The 13,676-nt window shown below is 41.4% G+C and overlaps 1 protein-coding gene across 1 annotated transcript; it reads right to left on the minus strand.

Moving 5' to 3' along the window:
• Positions 1-1,206: 1,206 nt before the first annotated feature.
• On the minus strand, positions 1,207-13,517 carry rab15 (RAB15, member RAS oncogene family). The gene is made up of 7 exons (XM_031861751.1): positions 13,183-13,517; positions 7,425-7,485; positions 6,482-6,542; positions 5,075-5,152; positions 4,491-4,580; positions 3,450-3,515; positions 1,207-3,164 (listed from the first exon to the last, which is right to left on the minus strand). The coding sequence occupies exons 1-7, from the start codon at positions 13,304-13,306 to the stop codon at positions 3,003-3,005; spliced, it is 642 nt and encodes a 213-aa protein (XP_031717611.1). The 5' UTR covers positions 13,307-13,517; the 3' UTR covers positions 1,207-3,002.
• Positions 13,518-13,676: the final 159 nt, after the last annotated feature.

Here is a 13,676-nt window from a genome sequence, read left to right on the forward strand (position 1 = left end):
CTTACACAGGTATGTCTAATTATTTACTCTAGTTGCCAGCTGGCCAGGGGACCTCCTTAATGACAGAACTGTACAAGTTCAAGCTTGTACGGCGTTAAGGTCAAGAGTATTAAGTTGTGTCTTCTTTACTGTAGTCTGTACCTGTCCTTATCAGAGAGCTTGTCTGTCGTTCTTCTTTTTTTCCCACTTTCCCACACACAGACACAGTTTTATCACCCTGACTCCCAAACACACACTCACACACACACACGCACACACACACACACACCATATGGCCGAATGTCAGACAGCTGCAAAACCTGGAGTATTGTGGTGGGGGATTGTGTTGCAGAAAATGACGATGATGCGTGTGGGTGCTATGTGTCAGTGTGCGTGTTGACTTGTTATTCTGTACGTGTGTCCGTGTGTCACTCAGCCGTGTGACAGATACTGAGCTGTCATATCTGACAACCAGACAAACAGTTCAGCATGCATATTCATCATTATGCTAATTTCACCCAGAGAGATTTTAATGAGTTCACAACATTAACAACTCAGATGAGGTGATGAACAAAAGCTTTGCAGCTTTTTTTCCCCCTCTAGTTCTCACTGAGAAAACACCATCACTGACGACGAATTACAAATTCATATTACTATAACGTTGCTGTGTGAACTTCATTGTGTGTAGGGTACTAAAGCAGCCAGGTTTTAAAGGGGTTTAGGAATAAAGTGGACCTTAGTTTATCTAAAGTATTGAAGTTATATTAATAAATGTGACCACCAGATGGCAATAGCATGATCTTGTGGTGACTCGTGGTTATTCCATAAGTGACGAATAATTCTCTCACTATGACACAAGTGCCTTACACTCTAAAAGCCGACTTTGACAAACAAAACAAAGATAACTGAGTGAATCTGTCATCGAGTGGTCAAATTAGGAAGTGACATAAAAGTTTCTAAAAAGCCCCCTCCCCATCCACCATATGATGATATTCATCCATAGGTTGAGTGATATGACACAAAATAGCCTACCATTGGGTTTGAGTTTACCATGATGTTCAAACACTGGTTCAACGTGAATGCATGAATGTGGAGGATATGCACAGTCATCTGCCTTTCCTTTGTATTGTAGATGATGTGCTGATGTTATACAAAGAACATACCGTACTGTATCTCCGTCTCATATCAAGGGAGCACCGGGTCTCGACACAACCAGGACGACGGCTCTTATCTCTGCAAGTATTTACTCATAAACATCTGACATCTTTCCTCCGAGAATAACATGTTGCATTTCACATGTTGCATGTAATATATTTCCACAAATACAAGTTGAAGTAGTCTAAAAGAAAGAAAAGTAGTTCTCGAAAACAACACAGATACATTGTGTATCTAGAGCTTAGTCCAGAACATCGTTCAGTACAACATACTGCCATTTCACACTGTGCACAGATTAACAACTGTTTTGAGTAGCATTTAGTATTACTAAGTTGCAAAAAAAAACAAAATGTAGCCAAATGTCTTCCAGTGGTGGTGATTCTGTTTAAGTCTCAAACAGGCAACTCTGGTCAAATGCTTGTATGGTCAGTTGTCGATTAACTTCATTGAAGTTGCAATAAAAGAAAGGAAAGAAGAGTGGATCGCATGCAAAACCCTCGCTTGTCCCGTTTTGAAGTGTGGGGGGTAACTGGCATCTCTACTGGACTCTGTACAAAACAGCGAGAAAACTACAGAATGACCAAAACATTATTATCTTCACAGAGGGAATATTTCGGACCAGAATATCACTGTGGACTTTTTTATACAGCCCTCTAATAATACAATAAATTAATGTCGTACCCTCATGATTCTACCAATCTACAATGCTTTGAAAAACCTGCTATGTACAATGGAGCAAGACAAGGAGCTGTTATCAAACTCTCCGTGCTATATGATATTTTCTGGAATAAACAAAGACTATAAAATGAAAAACATCTTCAGTTTTGCTACAGGGAAATTGAATAATTTTGCTCTCAATGTTTCCCTCAGTCAACGACTGGTACAGGCGTCATTGTCAGAGTGTATGTGTGGTCTTCCATGGATGATATTGCAGCGGCAAAACGTATTTACTGAGCCAATATTTGCATAAAAGCAATAAAAGGAAATAATAAAATTGCTGCATATGTTTAGAATCCTTTCATCGCATTAAAAGGTGGTCATTGCAAGTGCAATTACAACCAAAAACAAACACATAAGGAAAAAATAAGGCAAAATAGCATAATTTAACACAGGACAACGCTCCAGTGTGTGTATTGTTTTCACAATGCACGTAGCACCCTCTTGTGGTCAAATGCTCACACTACATCTAATGCATTCAACAGTAGAAAGGCTGTGTGTGCAGGGGTGCCGATTCCCCACATAAAAGGAAAACACCGAAGGGGCGGATGAAGGCCAAATGGAATCAATCACGTTGTTGATTTGCAAGGCAACCGGCCCTGTGATGAATATAAGCGACAGCGCTCGGAAAACAATGTGAAATACAACGTTGTGAAAAGTTTCAAGTCAGTGGTGGACGATTCCAAGTCATTCCCAAATTGTATATATCTGAACGCTGTACAAATTCTGTAAGAAACGATGATACAATCTCATCTTTGAGTTAAGTCCTTTCAACTCTATGTCAATTGCAGAATTGGTAGAGGACATGGATTTGTATTTGGTTCCATCCAGGACACACTGAACTGAGCAGGAATTAGTGCTTTTAGACAATGAACATTCTGTCCCACTGAGGGAAACCTTGACATTTGGACCTTCAGTTGGTTAATCCACCACACACTTGGCACTCTGAGGCAAAATGTTTCCACCTTTGTCCTTGAAACTGCTCTCAAATGGCTCGTTAGCATTTTTGGCACGTGACACGGAGGAACATGTAGGCAAAAATTGCAGCTCAGTGTTCCTCTTTGTTTCAACTAACGACAAAAATAAACCCATTTTGCCTAGAGTGTGCAAAGTGTCTGGTGATAACAGACTATCCGATTTGAATTGTGTCTTTAACACCAGCAGCCTTTGCCTTGATCGCCCGCCACACTGTCACAGAGTCCTTCCTCTTCCTCCAGAGCAGCAAGATTAATCTCGTCATTAGAGGACATCCGGAGAAGATCCAGGTCCTTTTTATTGGCTGCCAGCACCTGTTCAGCCAATCGTGTGAAAGTCTTGGAGGGAAACACAGACACAGGTTGAGTGAGATAAGATGCCGTCATTATTCAAGGTAAGGCCTCATGACTCAGTGATTAGAAGACTGACACAAGGGTTGTGAGTTCAATTCTCACTGGGGCCTCGGTCCTTCAAATTCATTGCCTCAGTGCAATGAATTTGAATTTAATCAAATCTGATCAAGTGATTTCCTCCTATTATAGAGCCATGACTGCATGCATTGCATTGTTCGTGTTCCTACTCTGTACGTGGTCATAACATGTCGTGAGTTCAGATCACCTCACCTCTGTTATATTTTGGTGGGTGAAGGCACTTGTCTCAAAGAAGTCCATTCCGTAAGCCTTGGCCAGCTGCAAGATAGACAACAGTGACATATTTACTTTGGTCTTTTTTAATTAGAAGCACAGACAACCGACACGTTATTTCCTTTCGCACAGGTGCGGTGAGATCTGCTGGCTGTCAGCTTTGGAACGCAGACCTGATGATTACAAATGATTCTAAGCTTTCGGGGAACCCAGGATAAGTACCTCTTTTAAAGAGACAGTTCAACATTTTGATGAATATGCTTTTCAAATTTACTTTCCTGCCAAGAGTAGATCGATACCACTCTCATGTGCAATAATGATAGAGTTAGAGCCAGGAGGCAGTCAGCCTAGCTTAGTTTAAGACTAGAAGCAGGAGGAGACAGATATCCTGGCTCTCTCCAAAGTTCAAAAATAGGCCTAACAATACCGCTGACATGTTGTAGTTTTGTAGTGACAGCGAGGTTGCACAGAAGTGCTGGGATCTAACGAAAATGGAAGGAGTCTCTGTCTATATGTCTTGTCTGTCTGTCCTTCGATTCTCTCGACAAGCATTCACCCGATCGACTGAGTGAAGTTGTTTGGATGAGCGGCTCTTGAGGTTCTTTGATCGGGCACTGCACCTGTATGGATAAACTGTCATTTGTAACAGCATATAACTTCTGTCTAAAACATGAAATTGTCTTCCTTTTGCAGATCTAATCAAACAAGGTATAATGTGTTAATGCGTGAGCTTTAGAGGTGCTGGAGGGCATCATTTTGAACTCTGGAGAGAGCTAGGAAAGCTGCTTCCAGGTTTTATGCTAAGCTAACTGCCTCCAGTTTCTTATGTTGAACTTTGAGCCTAATTTCTTACAGAACCCAAACTTGCACCTAATGGCTTCAAGCTTTCAGTGAACTAATTTAACTCAAAGAAAACCAGAACAGTGTATTTTAAAACATTATTGTTTTAAAACATTGTTTTTCCAACCATGCCAAGGATCCTAACAATCCATTATGTAACAGAGCCAGTGATTGACCCACCTTGATACCTTGCTCGGTGGCCACCTGCCTCTTGTCCACCTCATCTGACTTGTTCCCTACAAGGATCTTCCGGACCTTCTCGGGAGCGTACTGCAGGGGTTTGTCGTGTGAATATAAAGGAATAAAGAAAACAAAATTAAAGAGATAGAGAGAGAGATTTCAAATGTCAAGAGAATGCAGAGGGGAGAAAACACAGCGCTCAGGAAATGAGACCTAGATTAAAAGTAAGCTGGAAGTGTGCCAACATCAACAGAGTGTATATTCAGACAGACCCATAGAGGAAATTAGGTCCATGATTTAATAAAATAAAATCATCTGGGAAACGACAGGGGGAGGCAAGGCAGACAAGATTGCTTCCTGAAGCCTTTGAAGCTGAAAGAGAAATGTGACCGCGAGAGGAAAAAAGGTTCTCCTTCCAATGACTACGCTGGCACAAAATATATGACGACAGATACTTGAAAATAAAGATGGAACATAATAAACACAGCAGCTGTTCTTTGTCAAGCTGAGGCCTCTTGCACAGTAAGTAGTTGTTGCCTTTTCTGCTGCCTGTTGATCGTAAATCCCCAATCTCTGTGACTCACCTCATCCACATCACTGGCCCACTTCATGATGTGCTGGAAGGATCGCTCACTTGTGATATCGTACACCAGGAAGATTCCCTGAAGAGGATTTGAAAGGATTTTTTTTTTTTTTAAAACAGACGAGAAACAGTCCATTTTAAAGCATGCTTAAAAAGGTTCTTGGTTTCTGGATGCTTAAAAGCAGCTTTTTAAAAATCAATACAAGTGGAAAAATCAATACTGCTGTATAGAAACCAGACCACCACTTAGAAAGTTGGAAGCCTCTTCCAACAATGTGTTTTGCATTGTAAGCCACTGGCCCATCCTGCCAGTGCCAGTGGCATTTTTGTAACACAAAACAGGAACCGGACATAATTTCATTACCAGTTTCTGGTAAATGGACAATTTGATTTGAGCCAGTTTGACCTATTTGACAGCCAAAATCAAATGCAACATTCATACAAGAATGTCAGAGTGGTGGTGGTTGTGTTTGGCCTGGAGAGCTACTCCCAAAATCCTCCACGCTTACAATACCACATTTTAAAGCTGCTATGTCGCAACTTTGATCCATGAGAGCTTCCTTTAAAAGCATCTAAACCAGGGGTCTCAAACTCCCGGCCCGCGGGCCAAATCCGGCCCGCCACGTCATTTTATGTCGCCCGCGAATCCGCCAGCAAAAAATAAAAATTAATTAAAAAAAATATATATATATTTATTTTTTAGTTAGACTTGATAATAAAAATATCTCCATAGTCAAATTATGAGATAGAAAGTCATAACTATGATAGAAAGTCATAATTCTGAGATAGAAAGTCAAAATGATGAGATACTTAGAAGCAGCTCTTTGGCTGGTTACTGTACACTTGAAATGTAAATGTATTGTGAGTACAATGAAGACTCCTTTAAACGTGACTTTACAACACATGAAATACTTCACGTGGGATTGTGCAAACGCACCCTTGAAAGGATTTTAAGCTTTGAACAAAGTTATTGTAATAACTTGTGTTTGATATTTTCTTTAATAGTTTGATCTTTGATAGAGTAATGTGAGTTTATTAACCCTAAATTAAAAGGATTTAAGTTGTAACAGAAATGTGCTTAAATATATTTTTACATTTATATAACTGCATGTACAATATTTTTACACTTGAAAAAACAATAATCAAATGCAGAGACAGTTATTTACCAATATCTTAGGAGAAATTACATTTACACCGTCTTGCATTTACAACCGGCCCTTTGAGGGCGACCGTGACGCTGATGTGGCCCAGAGTGAAAATGAGTTTGAGACCCCTGATCTAAACGGTTCATTAAAGCACCTGAAGCGGTGCCAGGTATGAGGCATATATCAACATCTTGTAGCTCTAACTAATTTAATGTCAGAAATAAATTTGATTTAAATTTGTTTTTAGAGTAGAGGTCAGCTACCTGTGCTCGTCTGTAGTACTGCTTAGTGATGGTCTGGTATCTTTCTTGGCCTGCAGTGTCCCTGGAAAGACAACAAGCATATATGAATGTGAACATACACATACACATATTTGAGTATATATGAGTCTCCATCCCTGAAAATGACCTGACACCTAAAACGTTTAAGTATTTAGATTTTCTTGTCACTGTCACTGTCCGTAAACCCTGTATCTTGTTGAAGTGGTTTGTTTAGCCATGCTAGCGGCGGGGCTTTAGGGAGGGCATTGTCGTCTTTTGGTCCAGACTGAGACATCTCGACAGCTAATGGCTAAATGGTTCATGACCAAAACTAATGACGTTCCCATCGGCCTCAGTACTGTGTTTGAGTTTTGATGAGCAAATGTTAGCACGCTAACAGGCTAAATTAAATGTTGAACTTGGTAAAGCTCACCTGCTAAACATCGAAATGTAAGCATTGTCAGCGTGAACGTGCTCAAATTCACCTCTTTATCTATGTACAGCCTCAGAGAATCTTTGTTAATTGTATAACATCATCGCCTGACAAATACATTATAATAGAATTCAGGAACAGTTTAATAAAGCTAACGCTAGTAGCAGGTCCGTGACGTGACACAAACTCCAGTCTCCTGCATGAAAGTACTAGTATTTAATTGACCTAAAAAAGTAGTTAAATGTAAACACACACAGTCTAAAAGTACTGGAATCAGTTTACAAAATACTATCAATATGAAAGTTAGTGTAGAGTTTAAAATTCCTCCAGGCAGCAAAAAAAGCAGTGTTAGTAATGGTAGCTACAGCCCTGAACATGATCCTGATAGTGACAGCATACTTACAAGTGAAAAATATCCCCTCGAACAGAGCTACTGTTGTGTAATATCTAACAACATTTTGTTAATCTCCTGCACAAGGCCTTCCAGCGAGGCATCCTATGCCACTGTCTTACCATATCTGTATCCGTACTTTGATACCATCTATTACTAGCGTCTTCATTTTGAAGTCGACTCCTGTAAGAGAGGAAAGATATGGTAAGGAAAACACAACATTCACAGAGGAGCTCTAAATGTATTCAGACTAAATGTTCTGGATCTTCTCAAAAGGCCTCGCACTCAATAATTGACTGAAATCAATGAACCCGGCGTGTCTTTAAGACGGAGGGGTCACCGGGATCTGCTGCAGCTTTGTAACATCATAGGGAGGATTAACGTCACGCCTGTATAATCAGCCTGTTAGGAGATCGGGCTAATGATCCAGCGAGCCGAGTCCTCGTTCAGTTCAGTTCTCTGCATCGATCACACAGGAGTTGGAATAAGGGAGAAGGGCAAAAACGAGAGCCGAGCGCTGCGTAACACCACAGAGGAAGAGATGAGAGCAGAGATGAGATGGGGAGGGGAGGGGGTCACGCTCGCTTCAGGGATCTTTGATCTATTTCAGACGGCTGAGTGCGATATTGTGTATAGACAGAATATAATATCCAAATCGGCCTTAAAAACCTCAGCATGTGTAAAGCATATGCAATGGTAGAATGTGAACTCCTCTTTATTCCCATATATGGATGCAGGCTTTAGACAGCTGGTCTTTATTTACAACATGAAAGAAATACAGAAGTTCAGGTGTAGTTTTCAACCAACAGCAGCACTTTTAACTCTAAACTTCTGCTTTTTAAAGCAGCATTTTGCTGAAAAGTTTAGACTTATGGGTAACCTTTTACATTTCTTTGCCCATGCAGGGGTCCATTGTATTATAATCCTTCCATACCGATGACATGACCGTGTTCTCCTCAACAGTATAGTTACCAACTATGATAACAAACATTAGCAATAATAAAACATATTCGTCTTGATGAGAGACACTCATAAATAAACAAAATATATCAGTTTGACCATTAACTCTGCCTCTACTGAATTCTTTATATCTTGTCTTTTCTCCATGACGGTCTCCTCAGACTAATGCATCCAAGTCGTTAAAAAGCAAAACCACAGGCTTCTACAGACCACACCAATCCCTGAGAAATCAATTAACAGTTCATCCCAATTAACCTGACACTCCGCACCCATGTGTCACAAGCCGGGCATCGCCCTCAGAGAAAGGCCGACTGAGTCCAATCGATTCCCATCAGAACTGCCGTTTGTGTTTGTTTTATAGCTGCGTTTCTGCAGAAACAGCTGACAGATGAGCTACAGGCCAGGCCTGGTTGGTTTTAGTGTTTGTTCAAAACGAGCTGGAGTCAAGGGGAGACTCCACGGAGGCTGGAGCTGCACCGATTCGACACTCATTTAAGTCGTGAGGCGGCCTTTGCCTAGAGAGCATTCAGACTAAGTGAAAGGTCAGCATAACAGTCAGTAGCTTGCTTTGCCCGAGGCTTGAGACGAGATCATGAAAAAGAGGCAGATGAAGAGTCTTCCTGCGTCACTGTATTAGCAGTGTGTAAAGCTCCAGTCAGATGGCATCCACGCAAACAGCATGCATTAAATAGCAAATGCAGATATGGACTAATGGATTCTTCAGCTGTACAGTGTGTGTCTACAACAAGGGGCTGGACCAAATCTGGAAATTTAAGAAATAAATCGAGATGACTCCACAGGCAAGTCTTATGAGGATAAATAAAAAGTCCCCATAACGAGTATCTTTTCAGTTATATTTACAAAACAAAAGTAATCCAGCCCACATTGTCTGCTTCCTGCTGTTCACCCGTCTGATTGCTCCGCATTGTTTTGTAGCAGTCGAGCAACATGAGGCTCTTTTATAGAACCAGGTGCTCCTAACCATAGTGCAAACAATGAACGACCCAACAGGCTGTTGTGAAGGTATAAAAACATGTCTCCTTATTAGAAGGTTTGATATTTAACTTGTTCTGTGTGTTCCCATCACAACAGCAGAAGTCCCACTTGCTGCACAATTTCTCAAACTGCATGACAAGTTGTGTAGAAAGTCCTAAATGTTACTGTTACAGGAAAGATTAGAGGTGTGTACGTGTGTGTGTGTGTGTGTGTGTGTTTGTGTGTGTGTGTGTGTGTTTGCCAAAAATGTGTCATTCAAAAGCAGCTGTCAGTGTTATGGTGCCGCTATCTGGAATCAGTTAGACGGGTCTGCAATGTAACAAACTCCTCTGTAGCTCAAACTGTAAACAACACTTAAATGTACTTTCACTGCAAACCAAACCTTACACCTCACACTGGCGGATGTTCAAAGTGCCAAGTTTAAGAAATATGTCAGTCGCATTGGCTTTAAATAATGTTAGATCACAAAGGCTTGCTTGAGAAAAAAGAAAAAGTCATTCTTCCCTCTGCTCTTCAGAGGGAACTGTGACAATGGAGACAAGCACAATGTGCAAGAAGAGACAGCAGTTCATTCAACATGGCAGCCTTTCACAATCAGCAGTGTGAAAGCCATGTAAAAACTAATGGCTACACACCCAAAATTGATGACAAATTAGCAGGAGGACTGTGTTCCACTATACAAGACGGATTAGGCGGTGACACATGCCAGTAGGTGATGTAGGTGATGGCGACAGGCTCACTAATGGATGGACGGATGGATGCCCTGGCACTGACACAAATTTACTGGGGAATGTTCCTGTCATCCATGACTATCATTACTAGCAGAGGACAACCAACAGCTGCTGTCTTTAGGGCACAGCAGGACAAGGGACAAACTTATTTTTCAAATTAAAAACTTGTGATCAACCTGGACTGAATAGCTAAGCCTTGTATTGACCTCCTGTATGAAATATAACACGTATAATGACTCATAGTGGCTGTTTCATTCCAGGCCAGTGTCACACAGCATTATTAAGACTATAGTTGGATGTAGTCACCGTGACCTCATTCTTTGGTTTGGGAACTGCTATTTGGAGCCTTGAATTCAGTATTTTGGGCGTCACCATCTTGTTTGCAACCAGTAGTGACGGTTACGATTAACTTTAATGACCTGAAAACACTCTGTGAAAGGGTTCAAGTTCTCAGTCTAAACACACAGACAGCTCCCAGTACGCACAACGCCGTGGTAGCGACCTGTCAATCACAAGGTAGCCGACAGGCCCCAAAACATACCCAGTTTTATTGTCTGTGCTACTCTCAATGGGACCATATTTTACGAAATGAACATCCTACTGTATTGAAGAAGACTTGACACTAGCGATTGAGACCATGAACTCATGCGTACAATGTTTACTGAGGTTATAAATCAAGTGAGGGTCATTTTCGTCATACGCTTTTGGCAACCAGAGGAGTCGCCACCTGCTTGTTATTAGAAATAATGCCTGAATCTCTTCCCAAAGATTAACACAAAGTGAAAACTAAGAGGGACAAAATAATATAGTTTTTAACATCATTATTTATCAGCTGTAAGACGTCCTGCACTGTGCACACCTTTAAAGATTGTTTTAAAAGGATAGCAGATGAGAAGAAATGTGAGATCACGCCATTTATGTTTCTAGAAAGCCAGGAGGAACTCAAGGCTGAGATTTCTTTGATAACTCTTCATGAGATGTGTGGTGGCTGTGTCCCAATGCCCAGCCCTTTAGACTAATGACTAAGTGTTTGACCAGGCTGAGACCACAACACCACTGGGACCACAACCAGGAGGACAGCTGCTCATTGAGCGGTGATATAGGGCAGGGGCTGGGCTCGCACTTTATAGGCGTTGTGACAGCCAGGAGCCTTGAGTCCGGCGACGACACCGCCGAGGTAAAGGTGAGGAAGATTAAACTCGGCAGAGTGACTGAACAGCATTAATAAATCATCTCTACAGCTGCTCTTTGCCAGAGAAATGTGCACTCTCTGGCCCAGATGGAAGTCTTAACAGAGTGACCTGTTAAAATGAAGTCTCTGATACCTGCATGAGTGAGGGTGTATCGTCAGAATAGCTGCTGCCAACGATTTGGTATAGACATTTTACTATATCATTTTAAAAAGTTGACCCATTGACCTGTCGTAGAATGCTAAAAAATCATTACAGGCCGCGAGAAAGCTGCGTTTAACATAAACGCAAAAGGAACATAAAACTCTCAAAATGCTGGATTATAGCCCAGGACACAAACAACCCTGGAAACAGTGGACAAACTTGTCCTGTCATAGTTTGAGCCAAGCACCAAATTTGAACTAGTTTGAACTATTTTTGAGTTTGAACTATTGCACGTCTGTTACAGTCTGCTGGACACAACTATTTGGCCGAATGCCAACATCTGGACTCCATTGCCTTGTGAACACTTACGCTGCAACAAAAGCACAAACAGATCACTACATGCAGACAGGCTTGCAATTAAATGAACGCGACTATACTGGGAGGAAGTGTCCTGTAGAGCGCCATACAGGTGCACGACTTGAAATAGCAGTCTTCAGTCTAAGTAAGCGTTATGAGTATATATTATTACTGGTTGGAGCAGATGAAAAGCCTTTTAAGTGCAGTATGACGAGGCAGAAGTGCCTAAAACTTGAGTTTGAGCCTCATGCTGTGGATGCGGGGTGTTTGCAGGAGTTCACTGAGAGCTTGAACATCAGAAAGGGAGAAAACGTCTCTATTAACTAAACACACCCACAAACATACACACACACGGCCGCCCAGTTGCCACAGAAGAAGAGATAAGAGACACAACTGCAGCAGATTAAAAATAAAAACAACGGCTTACTGTACATCCTTATTTCCATCACCTCAAAGTGAAGCCTGGTAATGCGCCTGTCATGCTCCGAATTCTAATATGGAGGGAGATGGACTGCATAGCCCATATTAACTATGAGGAAAGAGGCTGGCTCAGCTTTGCTGAGTCAACAGTCATCTTCAGGTATACGTGGCAAATCCATGACCAAAGGTAGGAAGAGGTACTGTTGGTTTGCTCTATATACTCTGAATTTAAAGAAAGAGGAGCAGCATTTGTTTTCCTTTTTTGATTAGTCATTTGGTCTATGCAACATCATAAAACATCAAATGTTTTTCTTGAAAACAAACTTAAATCGTTAAACCAATTGTCAAAATTTGGTTGCCGGTTTCATTTTCTGACGAATCCACTCTAGTCATATTTGTTTCATACTGGTTTAGCAGGAAGGACTTGAGACTGAATCAGGGGTTCAGCAATAATGATTTTTACAAACATCACACCAAATTATTTGATAAGACTTTGTCTTCTTTTGTATAATGTGTACAGTGAAACTGAACATGAGGTATCCATGTACTAATTATTCTTATTATAACGCACTGAAATAAAACTGTCAATCATTTCGATCAGGAGCCCCCTAACAGACCCAGAGCACAGTTTGGTCAGTGCCAGATGCAAAACGCAACTTATTCCCAAATATGAAAAGTGTCCCTTTGCTGTTATTTTTTTTATGGCACATGGTTGGACTGTAGCAGTGCCAAGTGCTGATAGTTGGTAAACTCATATGCATGGCTGCTAAGTGTTGGACCCTCCTCCTCAGAGCTACCCCAACCAATGCAATCACGCTGATTTTATAGTTAACACTCTCTTTATTCCGGGTGAATACACTCTGTTTAAATCTAGACAAAACCTCTGTAATTTACGCATCAAATCTATTCAGTGGAATTTAAACAGATAATGCAATGACCACAAAGAAAGGGTGATGCGCAAACGACATCAACAGAAAACGTTAAAAAAAAAAAAAGACCGTGCAAACGAACGGGGTTGTTAATTAACGCAAGTGATTCATACAATTAAAATAATAACTCCTGGTGGTAAAGCAGAGTCTTACCGATGGTGGAGATGTGAGACGGGTGAAATTCGTTGTCCGTGAATCTGCATAACAAACATGTTTTCCCAACCCCAGAATCTCCGAGGAGCAGGAGTCGGAAGAGCACATCGTACTGCTTAGCCATGGTGTTGGATGTAGTGTTGAATTTTTAAAAAAGCCCCAGTCCGCTAACTCAGTGATGGATGACCGATCCCTCCCCGCCTGCATCCCATGTCTGCTCAAATGGTCAACATGAGGCTTTTGGCGACGCTTCTTTTTGTTCAGTGACGCTGGGTCGGTGGGTGACTAAACAGGGATGCTCCGGCTTCCCATGCAGCCTCCAGCTTCCAGTGGGTGCGGTGGACCATTGTCAAGTAAGACCCGATGAGGAAAAGAGACTTCCGGTGGTGCTTTCCAACATAAAAGCCTTGGGTTCTTGAGAACATTTGAATTCTGTGGTAAGAGGATTGGATAAATGTTTTGGTAGCAAATTCAGTAACAGCACGACGTCCCCC

This window comes from Anarrhichthys ocellatus, unplaced genomic scaffold (genome assembly GCF_004355925.1).
Source record: "Anarrhichthys ocellatus isolate YVR2014 unplaced genomic scaffold, GSC_Weel_1.0 scaffold25, whole genome shotgun sequence".
Lineage (NCBI taxonomy): Eukaryota > Metazoa > Chordata > Actinopteri > Perciformes > Anarhichadidae > Anarrhichthys > Anarrhichthys ocellatus.